This window comes from Leptosomus discolor, chromosome 6, assembly GCF_034619465.1.
Source record: "Leptosomus discolor isolate bLepDis1 chromosome 6, bLepDis1.hap2, whole genome shotgun sequence".
NCBI classification, from domain to species: domain Eukaryota; kingdom Metazoa; phylum Chordata; class Aves; order Leptosomiformes; family Leptosomidae; genus Leptosomus; species Leptosomus discolor.
In genome coordinates, this window is record NC_141396.1 from 23,018,903 (window position 1) to 23,040,864 (window position 21,962).

The following is a 21,962-nucleotide window of genomic DNA, read 5'->3' on the forward strand; positions in this document are numbered from 1 at the left end:
ATGGGCCGCGGGGCAGCCCCGCTCCGCCGCTTGCTGCTGTCGTTGCTCCTTCTACCTACGGCGGGGACGGGCGGACGGGGAGCCGCTTTAACGGTGGGGGAAGCGGAGACGGCGGAGGAACTGATGGAGTACCGCGACCCTTGCAAAGCCGGTAGGGGAGCGGGTGGGCTGTAACTCCGGGAGAAGTTTGGAAGCACGGAGGTGGCGGACAGGTGGCCCTGCGAAGTGCTCATCAGTAGCCCGGGAACGGCCCCGGCGGGAGCACACTCCACCCCCCACCCCACCCCCCCCACCCCCTTCTCCATCCTCCTGTTCTCCGGCCGGGAGCCACCTCGGCACCCCGCTGCCCTCCCAAACCCCAGCGGGTCCCCGGCGGGCTCCTCCGCTGCTCCCCGTCCCGCCGGTGCGGGAGGTTGCAGGTTACCCCCAGCCTGTGGCCCCGCTGCCCCTGTTACCGGTGGGTTGCAGCCCCGCGTAAGGGGCTACGCCTTGCCTGAGGAGTTAAAAATTTAACCCCCGCGCCCCCCATCTCTCCGCTCCCCTACCTGTTACCGCTCATCCCACGCGAGATCTCCCCTGCAAAGCCAGGGAAATGCCCAGCGGTGCTTTGCATTTCGGCATTGGGTTGTGTTGGTCCGTGTCGTGTCCATCCCGTCCCCCCCGTCCCCGTCCCCCCCCCAGCTTTTTCGGTGCATTTTTGCAGCCTGCCGGCAGCTGTTTCAACTTGTCCCGGGCTCTGTCCGGCCCGAAGTTGCGGTGCGTGTCCCGGAGAGGCGGAGGCGCTGCCTCTGCCTGCGGCTGCAAGCGCTGGGGCTCTGTCGGGGCTCCCCGGCGGGCAGGGAGCCGGTGCGACCGGCCCCGAACACCCGCCGAGCCTCCCGGTGCATCCAGGTACTTTCGGGTTGCCTGTGTCTAAGTTACCGCATCCTCTCCGGGAAGCCTCCAGCTGCTCCCTCCATCCCTCCTTCAGAGTTTTTCGTTCCCCTGTTAGACCGCACGCAGTCATTTCTGAGCTCGCTGTAACCTGTTTGATTTCTCCAAGAGCTTCTGTCTTCCCTAATATCTTAATTTGAAGGGAACACGAACCCACGTTTTCTCTTTGGAAAACTGGGTGGTATTCTTGATGTGACTGTTAGGCCTTTTGGTTCCAGCTATCAGCAAATGTTGTGGTCTTGCGAATTGCTTCTCTGCTGGGAAATTGGCAATCAATAGCTCGTTAGTCTCCTTCCATTTACAGATAACTTTGTGCAAAGTTGTATTTTCTTAATACTATAGGAATCGAAAAAAAGGAAGGAGTTTCTTTGTGTATGATGTTCTTGGTCTTTCTTTTGAGTTGGGGCTTTGCCCCCTGAATGCTCTCCTAGCTGTTCCTCAGTGTCCCTTGGTGATAGCTTCCCTTGTTATCAGCTCTCTCCTGACTGCTTTTAGGGGACTTGTAGCCATATCTGCTCACATAGACGAGCTCTGTTGTGGCAGCGTCTCTCAGAGCCCCTCTGTCTTGTATAGTGAGTTGTTCAGCTGGCCTTGTATGTGGACTATGTTGCGAGTGGTGGATTTTATTCCAAAATTCAACTCGGTCCTTTTCTCTCCACAGAGTATTTTTTGCACAAAACATTCCCTTGATCAGTAAGTTATTAGTGATTTGATATTTGGTTTAGTGGGTTTTTTTAAAATTATTTTTCATCAATGTGGGACCCAGCCCACTCAAACGTGCTTTTTACTGTATTTGTGTCTACTTCTAAAGGGTAATGAATTCATCTTTCTCTCTTTCCAGTGAGACTAGTCATTAGTGACACAGCTAGGGTTCAGACCTGGAGAGCTGCAGGTACAGTGCTTTGGCCTTCCTGTCTGAAAATGCATTATCCTTGCTTTCTCCTCAGAAGTATGGCATCATCTCTAGCGTGCCTCACTTGCACTTGGCACCATTGGATATTATTGTCAGGTCAGGTACGTGGAGGATGAGGAATGCTCCTTTAAGGACCACATAAAGAACATTTACTTTAATTGACTTACCTACATCAGACAGGGCACCTGTGAAAGAAAAGGGAAAAAAAATTTCCTCAACCTGCCATTTACCTTTCTTTGCTGTAAGACCCTTTCTTTCTCCTGCAGTCCCCCCATCTTCCAGGCTCTCTACGTCTCACTTCTGCATGTACACAGAGAAAAGGCTGGACTGCCAATGGCAGCCTCCCTTTGCACATTGTACATCCTCCTGGTGGGCAGAAAAACCTTATGTGTGTTATCCCTGTCAGTTCAATTCAGTCAGGATCAATTGCAGAAATGATCTTCGTATTCTGACTTGTCAGTGTTTGCCTGTAATACATGTCCAATGTCATCATTCTGATAGAAAGGAAGGAGTGAACAAGGCCTTTGGAGGTCACAGTCCTTTTCTGGAGCCCAGGACCAGGCTGGTGTTGCTTACAGCGCTGGCATGCATCTGTCTGTGATGTAGGTGGCCAGGCAGCCTAGCCCAGCGTTGCTTTGGCTCTCCTGTTGTCTGGCCTGAGGCTCCAGTACTGCAGTTTAAGTCTGCCTTTATCACCCAGTCTGCATGGGTGTGGAGGACAGTACGGTGCCTTCTGCTTTGCTGTGGCCTTTTTCACCGGTGAGCTCTGTTACCGGCTTTCTCAAGTTTCAGTCTTCTTTTCTGTAGAAGAAAGACTCTGGCTCTTTTGGTCTGTCCTGGCCGGCTGTGCTTCCTGGCTCTCTGATCCAGTTTCTCTCCATGTGGGCTGTATCAACCTAAAGTGTGGAGCACTTAGGGAGCAAGGCACTCCTTACATGCCATGTACCTATCTCTGTGTGCTGAATGGCTCCAGTTTTTAAAGTCAGTCCAAAAACCATGCAAGCAGGACTTGTACCACGTGGACTCATGTTAGACCCTGCCTCTTCTCCTCCCCCTGCCTCGCATTTTCTGCCTTCTTCCTCTTCCAGTACTAGACCATCAACAAAACTAGGCAGGTGGTCATAGCTGCAAACACCATCCCAAAGGGTTAGTTCAGCCAAGTGAAGAGATCCATTTCTGTAAGATGAGGTGAAGACACCTCTAATGGAGTTGTCCCTCCAAGACAGGCTATGTCAGTGCTGTCATCTAATGCTTGTACAGGAAGTCTATTGCGCTCTGTTCCTGATGTGCTATAGCAGTGGCAGGTCTTCTTAACTTCCTTGGGCCTGAGTTTCTTCACTGGTGGGACAGTGTATTTGTCTAGAAGCATGAATGGCGAGGGGGCAATGATGACAGACCTACTGTGAAAAGCTCAGTTGCCCAGTATGTTTTGAGAGGGAAAGTTTTTGATGATCTGTGGAAACAGAGCTGGCACTGTGAGGCTTGTGGTGATGTTTCCATTGCTGCTATACAGGCTCCTGTGCACAGTCTTGTGGCTGCAGATTGTATGCAGGCTCTTAGCCCATTGCGAAGACAAACTGCTGCTCCACTTACATGTTTTCCAAAGCTGTTAAAACCGTAGTGCCTTACTTCTTTTTTTTTTGCTGCAGCCTAATGGCTGTGACCCAGAGGCCGTGATGGATTTAGATCTGGCAGGTTACAAAGTGAAAGCTTGCCAGTTCCTCACCCCTGCAGCTCATGCCCTGAGGTTGAGTGCAGACTGTCGATGGTTGATCTGCTAGACTGGGAGTGAAAAGCCTGGCACACGCTCCCCTCTGTTGCATTAGCTAAGGGTGTAATAATCTCCAGCAGCAAGGCAGGATGGACAGCACAGGGCAGTAACCTCCTAAATCACTGCAACTACTAAGCTACTGGTATAAACACGTGCCCAATTACCAGGGCTCAGCTGATGAGCCATAACTCCACTGCTGCTCAACCTCTTAACTCCAACTATCCAGGATTTCCTTTTCCTAATCTGTGGCTGCCTTCCTGCTTTTTGATGGGGTAGAAACAGAGGGGGAAATGCGTGAATGGCTGATAAAGGGGCAGTTGAGGCAGGACTGCACGGTTGGTTTGAGTTGCCAGGGGAGGTGACAGTGCTGACTCTGCTGGCTGGGTTTTGCTGAGTGTTGCGGCAGGTCACTGGAGCTTTTCAAAGGGAATGATACAAAGGTTTCTGCTCCATTATAGACGGAAAAATGTCATGAGCCTGACATGAGTTTCGGATAGATCTGCTGCTCAGAGGGTCCAACTAAGGATACCCAGGCTAGGGTGCAGGTCTGAGTGAGGCTGCTTGACAGACAGGCAGCAGGAGGAACTATGGATGCCTGGTAAACAAAACAAGTACATCCTTCTGGGGCTCCTCAGGCAAACTGGAACCAAAGGAATTAAATAGGCTGTAGTTTGTTCTGATAGTTATTTTGGTGCAAGCTTATATGAACTTTAATTTGAGGTGAACAGCAGAATCTCTGAGGTTTGAAGTGACCTCTGGAGATAGTATAGTCCAACTTAAGTCAGCAAGGGGAGGTGGGAGACGTAAATAGGAAGGAGAGCTGGGCACTGAATAACTTGTCCCCTGGATGTTTACAGGCTCAATGGCCCCTTCCCTCCAGCAGCAAGCCTGTGGTGAGGCTCTTTTCCACTTGCCAAATCAGCAGATGAGGAGAAAAAGCTGTGGTTTGGTCTCAGCATCTTGGTTCCTGGGTACTTTGGCTCCTAGTATGGTGCCTCCTGCCCTTAGTGAGCTGGAGGTGTAGTGTTGCTTCCCAAGGCCTGTCATTTCCCTTGGTAGCTTATCTTTGAGGGTGGGGTTCATTGAGAGTGTCCTGTGTGGAAGCCCCCTGTTTCTGTCTGCTCTGGCTAGGTGGTTTGTTCTTGTGTGACATGTTCTGTCTATAGGAGGACCGAGTCTGGACATGGGCCAACCTGCAAGTCTTGACTCCCAGGCCAAACAGGCGATGCAGTGTTTCTCTGTGCAGGTGTTTGCATAGGAGACAGGCAGATCATGTGCTCCTGAGGCAGAGGCCAAAAGGGTCTAGGGCTCCTGCTGCATGTGCGTGTCTCAAGTACCCTTCAGGAGGGTTTCGGTTGCTGAGGCGAGCCAGACTGAGGAGGAATTGTGTGTAGGTACAAATGAGCCTTGCAGGCAAGTTCAGCTTCTTTCCGTGAGACTTTGATCAGAGAGATGGCTTTTGCTCTGGGCCTTTACTCGCAGTGCTGCTGAGCAGGCAGAGCCTGGCGTGAGGAGGCTGCGAAACAGGAGCGGAGCTCTGGCAGGGAGATAGCACCTGGAAAGTGAGTTAATCCCAAGCTAGTGGATTTTGTGAATTGCTCAGGATGTGAGCTGAGAAGGGGTAGAACTGAAGCAAGAGGTGTGAGGGGGCGCTGTTAGGGAACTAAGCCATTGTCCCGCCTCTCCTGTTTCTTTATCACTAGAAAGTTGTTAGAGAATCAGTTTGGCTATGACAGTGCAGCTTGTGCTGCCAAACCGCTGCTCCTTCAAGTGTGGATGCTGTTTGCCCAGTCGCAGAGTACCACTGTGCATCCCTGTTCCTGCTCCATCTGCTGATTTGATCCACCAGTTTTTAAATGCCCCATGCCCTGAGTGCTGTCCTGAGAGAAGCTGTCACAGAGAGATGTAAATGGTGCTTAGCTTGTCGTTCTTTTCTTCCCAGCTCTCTCTCTGTGTAGGCACAGCACCTTTTGTTCTGGAGGCAGTGAATTTTGTTTCGATTGTGGTGCAAACATCTGAAGTCACATGCAGACGAATTTGCCGTTAGGAACTGAAAGCCTTGAGGGTGTAATCAAATGAGAAAGGGGAGAGAGGATCTGCAAAGTCTGGGTTCTTGAATATTGCTTGCTCTGTTGGAAGCACAGATCTGTCATGTTAGCAGGGCAACTTGAAAGCTTTTTGCAGGCGGTGCTGTGGATCCAGCCCACTCAGCTCTTAGTGAGGGCCTTCCTGCAATCTCACAGGTTATCCTGTTTGGTTTGGCAATGGCAGGAGCACTGACAGAGTGTGTGCCAACCTGCCCTTTGCTTAGGAATCCCACAATTTGCATCTTGCAGATTTTCCATAAAGCTTTGAAGCCTCTGAGCTGCTGTGGAAAGCCTAAGTGAGCTGGAGTGCAGCTGTGGTGAAGATACCAGTGCCTCTGGCATGGGGCTCTGAATTGCAGAAGATGGTGGTGGGAGCCAGTGGCTTCCCCAAGGGCAGTCAGTATGGTGGTGGCAGTACTGGGAGCTGGATCCTGGTCTCCTGACATTAGAAGCCATGTGGGCTTCCAGAAAAGAAAGTTTCTTTCCTCCTTTATTTGCCACCAATGCTTATATGTGTGCTTTGAGGAAAGAGTCTGGGACGTAACCCAGTCTGTGGATTCCTCAATGCTCATGCAGTCATTTATAGAGGAAGGAGAAAGCTCTCACCAGTAATCATTAGGGTTTTTTTCCCCAGTAGGCTGCAGGAAGGGTTAAATGCTCAAGAAGGAAGTTGACTGAGTCTTTTTGGGTGGTCTGGGAAAGAATGAGAGAAAGACTACTCAGTCTTTAATTTACCTACTTTGGGGAGGTGACAGCAGTTACAGGAGGAAAACAGGTGGGTGAGGACTACTGAAGGCACTGTCTTTATACTCACTCAGTGCTGCAGCCATTTGCTGTTGGGGAGGCTGTATTTTGCAGTGAGGTAGAGCTGCAGCAGAAGCTTCCTCCTCAAAGGGAAGGTTTAAGGTGGCTTTTATTATAATCCTAGCCAAGCACAAGCTAATGGCTGTGGCTTAAAGAAAAAATAACCACCCTCTGTTTTCTTGCAGCTGAGATTCCTAGGTAGAGAAGCCATTGGCCTGGGGAATTTGAGAACAAAACCTTATGATCACTGGGAAAAGAAGCACTTAAGATCTGGGTCTGCAGTTCTTCCAGTGTTTAGCTATCTACTTGGGATCTGACAAAAACATGCTTCAACACTTCTTGGGATGTGTTTTGGATCTGCTTGTCCTGCATGAGATGTAACAGTGCTATACCTGCACCCTGGGATTTAGCAATTGACAGGACAAGGGATGGACAAATTTAGGACACAGGGCTTAGAGGGCTTTTTTTTGGTTTTGTTTTCCTTAAAGAAGGCTAGTGGGGTGGGAAAGAGGTGCTTGGAGTTGTCACGGATGCTTCTCCACAAAGACCTTGTAGAGCTTTTATTGAGCTCCGTGGTCTGGGTGCAGTTCACAGGTGTATGCTCTTGGCCATAGCCTATGCAGGTTCGATCAATGAAGACTACTTGTTCCTCAGGTGTTCTGTGTCATAAGATCAGTAAGTCACAGAGCCCCAGACAAAGGCATTTAGAAACTGTGCTGCAAGTCTTCCAGGCTTCGAAAGTCCACAAAGCTGAGGATTTTGATTTGAGGCACTTTCCATTTGTGTGATTATAGTCTACCTTTGCATTTGTGCTTGGAGTTTTTATTTTCTTCCTGTCTAACCTCCTGCGTAGTGTGCCTATGCCTTGCTGGACAGCTAATGCAAGAACTAGCTGCATTTTACTAGTAAACCACATCTTTCTCACTGCTAAAACTGTGCCTGTAGCTGTCTCCCAGGTGAGAGGCTGCTGCCCCAGTCTTGAGAAGGGCTGTGTGACTGCGAATACCCACTGCAGCATGTTTCGGCTTATACATTCGTACTTGGGAAATTGCAGGTGCCCTGTGCCTGATACACTGGAATTTTTTAGTATCATTTGTCTAATACAGCCATTTCCATTTCCCTTTTTTTCCTCATTGCCTTTGCTGCAGAGACCCGTGTGCTCTCTGCCTGCTTCCCTCTGTGTTTCCCACAGATTAATTTCAGATGTTTCCCTGTCTTCCTTTTCCTGAAGCTCTCTCCAGCCTCTGCCTGGAGGATCACTCAAATCCTTCTCTGCTTTCTGTCTCAGGTGTCCTGTGATGATTTCTCCCCCAGGCTGGGGCATACCCCATCTCCTCTCCCACCCCAGCAGTAACTCATGCTGTTCTCCCAGTGGTCAGTAGGTTCTTCCATCCTCGCTCACCTAACAGCAGCCCTCTGTTGTGGTGTGTGTTTACTTGCTGTGTTGTGCTTGATGAACCAGTTCTGTGCAACAGGCTGTTTGCTGTAGTAGGTGGGCTGCTGTGCCAGTCTTCCCTTTCCTTTGAGAAACTAGAGGGAAATGGTGGGGCTGGCTTCTGTGAATCGGAGTCCAGAGCTGCCTGTGCCAAGGAGTTGGTGCTGGGGCTGGGGAGAACACTGACCTGATGGGGAGGTCTGTATACTCTTTTTGGAGATGGACAGCCTTGGAAGGAAGGAGGCAGCTCTGACAGCGAATGACCTGGTTGTCCTGGATCATGCAGATTGCAGGTACGAACCTGCAACAAAACTGCTTTCAACTAGTGCTGAAGTGTGCTTTCGCTACTGTAAAGGGATGGATGATTGAGCAGAAACTGGCTGTTGTTTTGATTCAGCTACTACCTCTTATGGGTTTTTTTAATAGTGGTGTTTTTTTTTTCCCTCCTTTGTTATAGCTGAGCTCCCAGAAATGCTGATCTCCAAGGGCGCCTGTACTTTGATGTTCAGATCCACTCTAGCACTTCCTGAACAGGAAGGTTCTCTGTCAATAGAAACTGCTTAAATGTGCAAGGAAGCCCTTGATTAAAGAACTCTCAATGATTGATTGCTCTTTCTTGGCCAGTTTGTGTCAGCCCGGCTTGAGAGAAATGTTTAACTGTGTGTTGAGAAGGAAGCCCACGCGAAACCCCAGCCACTGGTAAATCACCCTCTGGTTTGACTGATACAAATTGCCAGAGACCTGCAGCTGCTGCCGGTCCATGAATCAGCTTAGCTTTAGACCTGAAGGAAATTTGCATCCTCTCAAGTCATTTTGTATTCATGCAAATGTCAGCACCCAAGCAAAAAGCATCTGTTTAACCTCCCCATCCACAAACCCCAAAGCTGTTTGCAGAGCAAACTGTACCACGGTGTTATAAGACAGAAGTTCAAGTCTGCTGAGTGTTTTATCTCCTCCTGTTGAGAGTTAGTGTTGGAGTCTCCTAATTAGAAGCTGGTTGATACGGTCCTGGAGGGTGCTGAGAATTACCTTTCTCCATTTCTCATGTCATACCTATGGGTGTTGCTGGTCTCCCACTCCTCATCACCGTGTCTTTGAACTTAGATAGCTTTGCCTGCAAATCGCATTGCCTAATCAGCAGCGTTTTCATTTGCTCAGAGCTTTGGCAAAATTAGCTGTTTTGATATTTTGCATACTGAATTTCAGGTGAGACCTGCTGGGGGTTGCTCATTCATTTCAGAGAGCAGAGTTTGGAGGAGGGATACTTCTTTACAAACTGTGCCCTGCCTCCCGCTAGCAGTGGCTGTACCTGACAGGAGAAGGGCTTGTCCCTGCTCCAGGGGCTGATGTCTGTTGTGGAAGTAGAGGACTGTCTGCACTGACGTGTGTGCTGGCAGGATGCTGTGTGATGAAGGTATTGATTCACTAAGGCATTGGTTTTGCTTTAAAATTCCCCAGATAGGAAAATACTTAAGTGCACTGGACTTACAAAGTCAAAACTCCCTCTTGCAGAAATGCCAGCATTAGGTCTGCTTTGGAGTTTGTGATGTAGCTCCTTGGGCATGAAAGTAGACTTGAATGATGTGACACAGAACTCTGTCTTGAACAGCTATTGTGTGCAACAGGTCTATTCTGAGACTGCATCACATATGGGTAGCAAAGGGGACTTTTGGCTGCGTTATCCACGTCTCTGTTGCAGAAGTTGGGTAGTGGGTAGCAAATGAGGCAACTGCTGCAGGAGAAGCTGGGACAGCTGCATGAGGTGTTTGAGCTGTACAGGGGCCAGGAGGCCCCAGACTGAGAAACAGTGCTTGGTAAATTATTCTGGCCAGCAGTGGTGCAGCCTAATAGAGTGACCTACAAGTTAGGTGGCCTTGAAAAGGAAATCATGGACCTGCATATCCCTTGCTGAGTATCTTGGGCCTAAGTAGAGCTATTTCTTGGGTGGCCTACTGTCAGTAGCTCAAGCTAGATGTGGGCAGGGGAGCGATAAAACAGCAAGGGTCTGTGCTTCTTTTACGAAGCCTGTCAGCAAGGCTCCAGTCACAAGAAACTGCAGTTCAAAGGTATATGCACTTGGCTTCAGATGTGTTTGATACTCCAGAGGTCTAGTTCAGCCTTCTGTGGCCACCAGATCTTGTACCCTGCCGTTGTCCAGGTACTTCTCTGTTGGTTTGTCTGCTGCGTGCGTTCACGACAAGAGTAAGGCACAGCTCTTTACCTAAAAGTGAGTTTTGAGGACTTCTGGCTGCTGGGCTAAGAGCTTTCTGAGTTATTTGCACAGTGTGACTTCTGGTGCAGTCTGGTTTTTGTGGTTCTGTTGCAGTTACTTGCATTAGAGACTAATAGGCCATTTTGTTTTGCCTGTGCTGGTACTGCTAACCTGGGAAGGCAGAGATGCTCTGATTCTTGGGGCTGACCCTTTCGGGGGGCTGGGGTGGCCTGTTGGGCTGGTTTTGCCCTGGAAGAGAAGCCTGTTACTTGCTGTGCTGTTATGTTGAAAGTCTGTTTTGCTCGGTGAAGCTCTGAGCTGCAGCTGGCCCATGTATCAAGCTGCTGTGTTGTGCAGTTGACTGCTGCCTGGATTTAATCTCTAACCTTTGATTGTTCTTGAAAGCATGTTCTAGGGATTGCATTCCCACCCACGCTGCTCCTGTGACCCCTTCCATTTCCTGGGTGTCTAAGTACAGAACAGAAAAGATTCATTAACCTGGCACGTAACCTCTTTTTATGGGGGAAGTGATTTTCCGTCACGCTCTGTTAGATCCTATTGATTTCTGGTTTTCCCCTCTTTGGCCTCTTCTGCCATATATTCTCTTCTTTGTCATGCTTCAGTAGGAAGGTGATATGTGATATGCTGGTTGGTTGTTTTTTTTTTTTTTTTTTTCTGTTTCCTGGGTAGAGAGCTGGATTCTCCTAAGGCCATTGCTCAAGTACCCAAGTCTCTGCCTTTTCTTGGAAAGCTTTGTTGTCAAGGTAAACTGTTGGTTAGTAATGGGATGCTGACATGAGCAGTAAAACCTCCTAGCTGCCCTCTTTTTTTCTTGACATTGAGAAAAGCATTTTCTGTCCTTTTGCCCTCTTTGCCCATTGTACAATCCCTCATCTCCTGGCAGAGGTATGACACGTTTGCGATGGGGTTTGGCAGCATGCATGAAATAGTGTCCCGTTTGAGGGACATCAAGGGTGCCTGCTCTTTCTGTCCTCCTGGGCCGTGTTGGTGGCTGGGTCCTGATGCTTTTGCGGTGCCTGTGTATTTCATAGCTATGCCTCTGCTCCGTATGAAATAGAAGGAGCGGCCAGGTTTGGGCTGTCCACTGCCTCACTGTTATGGAGGTAGATTCTGGCAAGTGTGAGGGGAAGAGGCATGTCCTTGGAACTGGGTGGGAGGGCATGGCGGTGTCCAGTTTCAGGAGGAACAGGACGTTCTGTGCAAAATTCCACACAGGGAATGTGGAAAGTGTTTCCTTCTCAATGAGTTCCTCTCCTCCTGTGCACATTTGCATATTCCTTCCTCTGGACAGTCATCTTCATGCTAACGCAGCTATTGCAAAGATAAAATATTACAAAGGTAAATGCTAAATACATGCTTTCTGAGCAGGATACCTCAGTTTTGAGAAGGCAGTTGCTGTTTACTAATGTATTTGATTTTTAGACAGAGCCTTTCTGTGATTCAAGGCAGATATTTCACTAGTTGGAGAAATAGTTTTCCTTCCAAAAGTACACTTTCACTTTTTGTATTAATTTCTCAACTTCCATGGTTCTTGCAAAATTCCTCTTCTTTATGTATGAATATTTTATGGTAGTCCTGTGTAGAAGTATTGTGATCGAAGCGTCAAAGGCTTAAAATCTAAGGGAGCATTGTTGTTCCTTTTAGGCTTTTGTATTGTTACCGGAAGCTGTATTCTGAAGAAACAGTTGGCCTTTGCACTGCCAGTCCTATTGCTGATCAGAATGAGGAGCTCTGCCCAAAAGAAGAAATAAAGCTTGCTATGTCAAGGGCTGTCGTTTAGGTTGTCCTAAAGGAAGATGCATGAAGAACAGATTCTATTAATTTACAAATCTTATGCTGCACTTTCCCTAAAATAGGCAATTAAACCCTGAGGGATCAGAGAAGGGATACGAGCTTTGTTTGCAGACCAAGCAGACTGATCCATAGTGATGTGGAGTGGAGAGCTGTGCTCCTAGCTCTCAGCAAAACAGGGCCTGGCTGTTTGGTGCCAGGCTGTTTGAAGGCTTGCTTTTGTGGTTCACTGCATTACATGGGAGAAGGGGGAAAAGCTAATAGGAAGTTTTTGTGGGGAAAGAGGGTGGATACTTTGGTGAGTGGAGTACACCAGGAAACTCCTGAAGACCCTAGCGGATCATAGTCTTCACTCTTAGTTGTGAGTTGATGTGGGGAAACAAACCAATAAGCATGAGTCTTGAAATGTATTTGATTCAGCATTTAAAATTATTTTTCTCATATTGCTTTCAAAGCTTTGAACTTTCAGTTTCTATGTTGTTTTTTTTAAAAAAGTTTCCCCCTGTCCTTCATTAGCCCTAAAGACTCTTAACATACCTTGGAAGGGGGAACAGTAATCTGTACGTGCTAATACAGGTTGGAGTAAAGATGTTGGAAGGTCTTGTAGCAAAACTGGGAAAGCTGGCAATGCTGCTATCAGCAGAAGAAGGCACTGTCAAAGGAGCAGCTGGATCTGGGGCTGGCTAGAGACGCTTGTGACTCTTTAAAATACACTCTGAAAGTATGTTTGCTATTCAGTGTGAATGCAGGGCTAAAGCTTGGTGACCTCTCCCTGCAGGACTGTTTTCAGAACGCCAAAGTACCCTTTCAGTTAATATGAAGGCTTGAGGGATTGTGTTTAGGGGCGTGCAGGTCTTCCTTCCCATGTAAGCAGTGGACCTCTCCTCTGCTCCATGGTGCTGCTGTGTGATGCAGGCAGCTACTGCTTCCTCAAGGGCTAGCCCAAGGATGCTGTTGTCCTCCAGAGAGAGAAACTCTGGAATGAGCCATGTCCTGGAGGGACTGGAGGTGAGGGATGGGGTTGTGTTGCCAGTGGTGCCTCTTCTCTCCTCCTTCTGCTGGTGGTGAGGCAGAGAGGGTGACAGATACACCAGAAGTCCTGTGCATCCTGGGGCTTTTGTTATTCATTATCAAAAACCTGCTGGCAACCTCCATTCCACTGACACAAGCCAAGGTCCTGGCATTGTCTCCATCCCCTTGCCTTGCCCCGAATTTTGCTAACATGCATGAATGCAAAGTCCTGAAATTCAGGTTCATGGTTCCAAAGTTCATGGTCTTGAGAATAAACAAAAAACTATTGTGGTGTCTGAGAGCTGGATACCCCATTAACCCAGAATCATGAATATTTATCATGCTGGATTACAAAAGAACATAGAGACTATATTGTATTTCCTATAACTTTATTTCCATGGCATCTTTTCTTGGCGGTCACTTTAATGTAAGCTTTGCTTATTTAGTTGCACACTTTAAGCCGATTAACTTTTTACTAATAAAATGTGTGTTGACTCCCTTTGTCCCAGCTCCTGTTTGTTTGTACCTACACTCCTGTGACAAAGAGTCACAGAGAACTGCTTTAAGCTCCGCTAAATCCCCCTGCTGGAAGCTTTGAACGAGCTGAATGTGTCTGGAGGTGATTTCAGCCTTGCATTTTCTCTGTCGCGCTGTCGCTGCCTGGAAGTTGGTCCTTTCAAAGCAAGCTCTTCTGAACACCCCCTCCATTTCTGAAACCATTTGTGGTACTTTGGGGTTTGGCAGGAAGGATCCAGCCTGTTATTGTTGCCCTCTGAGCTGGGTCAGAATAAAACTACAAGTCAGGGGGAATCTGTGAAGCTTTTCAGCCCTGAAGACTCATCTGTGGCTCTACGTGTTCAGTAGTTTCCCAGTTGGTAACCACACTATTCCTCCTCTGCTTACATACTTTGCCCTGTCATTCAATGCCCAACATACTGCATGTTTTACTGTGACTTCTCTCTAGGAACATCCCAGAGAGGTGATTATATCCTGCTGTTTTATTAAAGGCCCTCTATAAAAAATTCTCCTTTTCCACCAAAGGCAATTCAGGCCAGAATTGTAAAGTTAGTTGGGAGCCAAAGGGTATGGATAAACTGTGGAAAATAGTTTCTAAAGGCCTGTTATAAATATGTTCTTTTGTATTTGCGGCTTTGCTAGAGCTAAAATGACCTCTTAAACATGTACTGTTAATACTTAAGAATGGCTGATCTGCCTCAAAACAAACTCAGTAGCCTCTTTCCACCGTAACAGCAGTAAATGCCAAGGGAGGTGTAGAAAATCACGGTAAAAGAGTGATACGTCCAAAAAGTCTCCTTGACTGTAGTAGACTCCACAGACCCTGAACCAGAGTGGGTTCGTTGTCCTTGATGATCTTATATAGCTTTGTTTTCCATCTGCTTGCTTTTTGAACCTGCATAAGCTTTTAGCATCCATAGCCTCCTGGGGTGAGATATGCCAGAGCTTAACTGCAGCATCCCTTTACTCTTTTCTTATGCACTTGTGAGTCAGTGCATCAGGTGTTGCAGAGGCTTAGTGTTGCCTACCAGTTTCCATTCTTGTCTCCTTTTAGACCAAAGCTTCCCATGTGTTGTCTCTGTCTTGGGGAGATTCAGAGGAACAGAGCTGGTTTTAATAGCAGAAAATACTCATCCTTTGCTATTGCAAGAAAATCTTTTCTTTACGAACTCTGAGATCACTGGCTGGGGAAGAGGAGGGGAAATGTTGAGGGTGGTAGTAGCCATGCTCCACACCTCATGGAAGTTGCTTAGCACATTTTGAAGGTGAGTATCGGGCCACTCAGGTTTGAGGGATAACTTTGAATGTGCCCATTAATTTCCTTGCAGTGGAGAGGATGTGACCAGAGGAGGCACATGCCATTGCTCCCTCATCATCTATCCTCTCCAGAGAAGTTTCTAGCAAACTGTGGTGGGAGATGATGGAAGGAAGGACAGTGTAGGAACGGGATGTACTCACCACTGTAGTATCTGGGCATCTTCGAGTACTGTAAGTTTAAAACTCCTGTTACTTTTTTAGAGTTTTTAGTGAGGTTTTGTGGCTGAAGGCATGTTTTCAGAAAGCACCTTGTGTTTGTGTTGTCCTCGTTTTCAGGGAGGGACATTGTGCCTTTACTACTGGACTCCTGAGAAAGATGATAAACAAGTTGTTCTTTACCCAGTCTCAGCTAAGGATTTGGCTGCTGTGATATGGTTATATGGTGGGCATAGATGGGTAGCTCTGTGTTGTGCCAGATGGCTGCTGGTGGCTTTCATCATACAGACAGTCAGGGTTTGAACCAATGGGGTTAAGAAGAATAAAAAAGAAGATCTTCGTAGAGTCAGTAGCACATCTCTAGTAGTACTCACTCAGCTGTGTTGGACAGAGTGGAGAAGTTGAGATGTGTGAGCATAATTACCCATCCTCTATCAGTTTCAACAGAAGGAAATATGAAGGCAGTGCTGTGGGTGAGTTGGTTCTGTGGCTTGCCCTGAACCTGGAGCATGCCAGTCCAGAGCAAAACTTTGATCATATGAACTTATAACTGGCTTTCAGCTAGTTTGGGATTCTGTTCAGGACCTAGGGGTGACTAGGGAAGAGCAGCTTTAAAAAGCAATTGATAGCAGCACTTAGAATCATAGAATCATGAAGGTTGAAAAAGACCAAGTCCAACTGCCAACCCAACACCACCATGCCTGCTAAACCATGCCCCACACTGCCATATCTACATGTTTTTGAACACCTCCAGGGGTGGTGACTCCACCGTCTCCCTGGGCAGCCTATTGCAATGTTTGACCACTCTTTCAGCAAATAATCTTTTTCTAATATCCCATCTAAACATCCCCTGGCACAACTTGAGGCCATTTCCTCTCATCCTATGGCTTGTTACTTGGGAGAACAACACCCACCTTGCTACAGCCTCCTTTCACACAGTTGTAGAGAACGACAAGGTCTCCCCTCAGCCTCTTCTTCTCCAGACTAAACAACCCCAGTTCCCTCAGCTTCTCCTCATCAGACCTGTTCTCCAGACCCTTCACCATTTTCATTGCCCTTCTCTGGACACGCTCCAGCACTTCAACATCCTTCTTGTAGTGAGGGGTCCAAAACTGCACACAGTATTTGAGGTGTGGCCTCACCAGTGCTGAATACAGGGGCACGATCACCTCCCTACTGCTGCTGGCCACACTATTTCTGATACAGGCCGCAATGCCGTTGGCCGCCTTGGCCATCTGGCCACACTGCTGGCTCATGTTCAGCCGGCTGTCGACCCCCAGGTCCTTTTCTGCCAGACAGCTTTCCAGCCACTCATCCCCAAACCTGTAGCGTTGCATGGGATTGTTGTGACCCAAGTGCAGACCCTTGTAATACCCCTTTTTACCAGTGGATTTGCCTGTCTCAGCTCTTCAGTGTCTGATGGTGAGGGAGCTCTGTCCTCTCTTGTAGGTGCACGAAGAATGGATGAAGGTTTGCTCCCCACTATACTGCAAGTCTGTGCAAAATCTGGAGGGAAGTTAGAAGAGTACAGCTTGAAGACCTACATGTTAAGCAGTGTTTGCTTTATGGTGGTTTTGATCTTGTGCAAGGTTAATATTAAAGTACGTGTGTGTACCATGCTGCGAAGCACAGGCATTTGATGGGTTAATAGCTGTGGTGTTGATGTTGCTGCAGAGGGATAACTGACAGGAGGGGGAGCAGATCTGCTGCTGCTGGGTTATTACAACAGCTCAATAGCTGGAAACTCTTTTTGATGGGGGTAGCCCTTCTGGAAAGTGCTTTTGCTTTCCAGTGATCCAGAGCTGGCACAGGAGGCCTGCTCCCCGAGAGGGTGAGCCAGGGGCAGATCTCCCTGTGCATCCTTTCTGCTAATGGTGGGAGGGGAAGGGTTTGCTACAGCTCCCTCGGGCTCTCCTGCTGAGCTAATCCCCTGTCCCTGGTGTCTTCTGGAGGAGCGGGAGGTGTTGAAAACCAGCAGCCACTGGAGCAAATGCCTGAGCACTGACTCCTGTTTCAGACCCAGCACAAGAGTCCTTCTGCAATAACTGAGACTCTTCCCATTTTTGATGCCTTCCTTTTTTTCCAGTGGAACTGGTGACCCTGCCTCCTGCCAATGCCTAGGGGTGCTCATGGCATACCTTGGCTTAAGGCTGTGGGAAAATGGAACTAGTTTCTAGTTTGCAGTTCTTTGGGCTGTAGTTTTTCCTGACATTGGTCTGCCTAGGGCTGGGAAGTGTTTTCAGAGCCTGAGCCAAAAAAGGGCTTCACTGCCTCAGAGCAAGGCTAACTCAGGGAGACCTTACTGGCACTGTTAAATCCTGGCAAATGCCTCAAAAGCAGCTCTGTCCTCTCTCCCCTTTGCTCACTGCTTTTGTCAAACCGCAACCTGCCACTTCAAAGGCAAGCACGCTCCTGACACAAGACTGTTTGCTATCCAGAGGGCACAAACAGCTTGTCAGGGGAAGAAGTTGTCTTTGTTCCCCGTGTGAAGTTGTCTTCATTCCCTGTGTAAAGACATTTATTAAGGCTGGGAAATGCCAAAATTGAAGTTTGCTTTTGCACCTTCAATCCAGCCCTGCTTATGTGTTGTGATAGTAGCTAATTGTATGATTGCATGATGCTGCTCCTGGATTAGATACAGCTGTGGGGTGAAGGGGACTGATGATGACGGGGATCCTTTCTGTTCTGTTGCAGAGCCAGGGAGGTGCACACTAAACAAGGATGAAAAAAGCCTCTGTCTTTTTAGACTGCTGAGTGGCACCATGGTGGAATGTGTACCGATGCTCTGCATCAGTGTTCCTATGTGGTGTTCAGTGAGCTGTAGCACCAGTCTTTCCAAGGCTCCTTGCTACCTTTGTGCTTTTCTGAGTGTTTGACATGGGAGCATATAGATTGCTTGCAAAAGTGCCACAAAGGTGGGAGCAGAGCTCTGGCAGACGGGACTAGACAGGGTGCAGCTGAGGCGTTTCAGAGAGAGATGGCCAGCAGAGGTGGTTATTGTGTAAGTTTATATGGCTGTAAATTTAATGTAACCTTGTGAATGTTTGTGAAGGCCTGGGATGAGGGACGCTGGGTGACGCTTTGTTTTCAGGACAAAGCTGGAAAGGGAGGGATGGGCATACTGAAGCAGAAGACCATCCGCTGCCTGGGGAGGGCTGAGCAGCAGCCCTCTAAGCCAGCCATGTCCACTGACGCTGCCATCGTGGCTGCTGTGTTCTGGCGTGAGTCTGCACAGCTGCTGAGGAAGACAGTCTTCCCTTCCATCTTCCTTCTTGCAGTATTGGTGAGCCATGGGAACTGAGTGCAGAGAAGGACTGATCTGGTTGAGAACAAATTGCTTTTTACTGAATTGGGAAAACCAAGCTGGTTTTTACTGTGTTGCTTCCCAGTCCTTTGAATGCTTGTGGTAGCACAGGAGAGGCCATAGGAACAAGTGACTGGGAAGGAGAAAGGTGAGAAAAGAGATAAAACCAGCTGCCTCTGGGAGTGTAAGCCAACAATTCTGCAAGCTGCATGCACAGTGAGATGGTATTTCTGTGGTGTATGGGCTTGTCTCATCGTGCTTGCTTGTCTGGACAGTCATAGCTGTAGTTCACTGAGAGACCCTTCAGTTTCCATGAAGTTGTAGAAAATTTTATGTATTACTGATCAAATGTGACTGGAAAGGACTGAGTTAGTAGTTTATGGAGCTGTGGAAGGTAGACCATATTTGCATATGCATAAAGCATAAGCTTTCTTGACTGTTGTCTTCTGTTGGATGCTTAAAGCCAGTCTTGCTGCATGAGGGGATAGAGCTCAGTTAGGCTGGACTCTCTTTCTGGCCTTCCCTAGGAGGTGAAGGATTAACAATGCTTCCTTCAAATTACTTAACACTATAGTTTTATGCTGGCTCTTCACATCTGCTGTGATGTGATACAATGCTGAATGCCAGAGAGTCCTTTAAATGGCAAACAGCTTCCACCTGAGACCCTCCTCACTTCAGAGCCTTTGATTCCAGTCTGGAGCTGGGTCTACTAGCAATTATATTTTGTATTAATTCCACCACCTTGCCTTTGGAGATGGCAGTGTGTTGATTTTCCTTCTATACCTGATCTCCAGTGTACTGGTTTCTGTTCATGAGAAGGCTTATGCGTTCTGCAGCGATATCGCCAAAAGCTGCATCTTACGATGAGGAGACAGACTGCGATGGAAAGCCTGGATATGTTCCTAGCACTCTCTGAGGGCGGCCTTCCATTACTGCAGCCTCATACTTGCATGTGCTCCGCACTTCCTGCAGAGTTCAGAGCATGAAATAACTCATGCAATTTGGACCCACGGGAAGAGACTGAACTGGAGAGGACCCTGCACTAACAGTGGAGGAGGCAGAGGTAGCTGCTGAATTGCACAGCATTTTCATTCATTCCAGCTGTTTAATGGGATTACATGAGGAGTGGCTTCTGCCTGCAGGCACTTAGTGCCTATGGAAGTCTGCAGCTGTCTGGATCGGTTATGTGCAAATCCGATGCCTCCTCTTTATGCATAGGAATTTATGAATGATGGAAACCATGTGAATCAATTGCATGAGTGATTTTTCATGTGCTTCTGCCTACATCAGATTCAAGGGGGACTTCTGGTTAACTGTGTCTGTGGTCCCTGACAGCTTCCCCAAAGAGGGAGGAGATGCTTCAGGATGGCCGCTAGGTGTAGGAGTAGGATAGCTTTGGTGAATGTGAACCCCTTGCCTTGGGCAGTGGGAGACAGCCCAGTGTGCAAGTGAGCGTGGAGCTCAATGCTCTTATTTTTTGCTTGGTCTGACTGCCCATTCTGTTACTTGACCGCCTTGTGAAATGACAAGGACTTGAAACACTTCAGCCTCAAGAGAGGGAAGGTAACTCCAGCACCTTGGTGCTGGCCAGCAGCAGATGGTCTACCTAATGGGATAGGGAGCTGGGACATCCAGCTTTACCTTAGACTTTGTGACTGGAAAAAAGTGCTTCACTTCTTCAGGACAGGCTGAGAAACGTGTCTTTGGATGACTCTTTGGGACATCTGTTTGGTGCCTGCTTCAGCAAGCTTTGTCTACAGATATGAGGCAGGGTTCACTGTACAATGCCGGTTCCAGTAGGCACAGATTCTGCACTGCGCTTTCTTAGAGTGCAAGTATAACATGCCATTATTGACAAGGAAAGCAGTGGCATCCATGTACCTTCCCCTCTGAATTTTTGAGTCCTTCTAATAGCCTCCCCTGCATTTCCAAATAGAGATATTTATTGTCTGTTTCCCTGACCAGATCTGCCTTTTGGAGAGCAGTACCCCTGAGTGAAGGCTTTGCCTGTCTATCTGCTCAGTCCTCCCATCTACCCAGCCACAAACCGTTAGTTTGGATGTTGTCTACCTGTAATATGGCAAATAGCCTGTTGCCAGACTGCAACTGAGCAGGAAGCCACAATGGGTACATTAAAAGTGAGATGCTAATTTCAGATGGCACAGCAAAATTTGTGAACTTTAAATTATAGCTTACATGGGGCCCTAGACCTTCGTTTGTGCTTTGAGGGGTTCTAACAGCTACAGCCTGATGACCAATGGTAATGTCTGGATAAGGGCTGAGCAAAAAGCATGCCTGTCCTATGAGTAACTCCCTCCTGTGGAACCAGGAGTAGGGGGTGGTTGCACTGCCCAACCTGATAGATCTTCACGTGCTGAGGTGTCGTTGGCAGGTCTTTTCCAAGGTCTGCTCATGGTGGTCCATAAAGAGTGTTGCTGCAGCGACACGATCCCAGGAGGAGGCAGCGTTTGGACTGGTCAGCAGCATCTGACTGCGGAAGGGTCTGGGGAAGCCCAGGCAGACCTGGCAACAAAGGAGCTGTTGCTCTGAGCTGTGAGATGAAACTTTTCTCTGTGTAAGCCAGACAATCTCCTCATTTATTTTCAAGTAGCATTTGGTCACAGTTTTTTGGCAACATATGGAAATTGTTTAAATTAGCCATATGAGCCACGCATGAAACAGATGCATATTCTTGAGCAGACTTTTGTCATTGATGTTTTAGCGAGTGAAGGGTGCAGCTGGCTCACTTGGGAAGCAGGGAACATGTCCTCACCCAGATGTAGTTAAGTGCTTGACGTGAAACAGAGAAGCAGAATGTTACAGGATGTGTGTCAATAAAGACCAACTTCTCATGGGCACCTACTGCATAAATAAGATGAATGGATGTGATGACACTTAACCCTTCACTGCTTTCCTGATTGCTCACTGCTGCTGCAGGATCAGTTGTGTCAACAGAAGACTGTAGGTCAATGATTGTCTTGCTAGTGTCTGTCGCTTGTATGCTAGTATATTGACACACTAGTTTAAAGCTCTGAGGTCTGATCAGAGCACAATTCACCTTTCTGAGCAATCTTAGTAAACAGAGAGTAATGAGATTTTGTTGAAGAAAGCAGAACATTGTGACTGCTGTGTTTTGGGTATGAATCTTGAGAGCAATTTTGTATGGGGAGAAATTGCACCCAAAACTGATGCCTCTGTAACTGGAGCTGTGACAGCCTCTGAACTTTAAATCCTTGTGGAGGTTTGTACACTGGGGGGATTGTGTTGCTACACAGTCCTAGATGCTCACTGTAGTGTGTATGGCTGGGACAATAAAAAATGGCTTTGAATATTGAAACCATGGACTTTGTACGTGCCAGCTGTGATGGGATAGACCAAGATGGGAGTTGCTGAGACTGCAGTGATGGTGGCTGTGAATGTTTGAGTGGCTGAGTTTAGCTGATGTGGGACAGCAACACTGAAAGACAAGAATGGAGAGTCTACGGCACTGGCACCGAGGGTTCAGAAAAGAACGAGAAAGCAGCGAAAGCAGAACACTGGGAGCACTACTGATAGCACTGACTGGAAAGGAAGAGGCTTTGGGACATCAGAAGGAGCTACCCAAAGGAAAGCAAATGCCAGGATGTGAATCTCTCCTATGAGGGCAGCACTGTGATTTTGTGTGCTGCGCAGGGATGTCTGCACAGTGCAG

The 21,962-nt window shown here is 47.9% G+C and overlaps 1 protein-coding gene across 1 annotated transcript in view; it reads left to right on the plus strand.

Annotated features, from left to right (window-relative positions):
* The window catches only part of TLL2 (tolloid like 2), a 96,700-nt gene continuing 74,738 nt past the window's right edge, over positions 1-21,962 (plus strand). The window contains exon 1 of the mRNA XM_086466335.1: positions 1-151. Coding sequence (XP_086322461.1) covers positions 1-151 — 151 coding nt within the window. The remainder of the gene's footprint in view (positions 152-21,962) is intronic.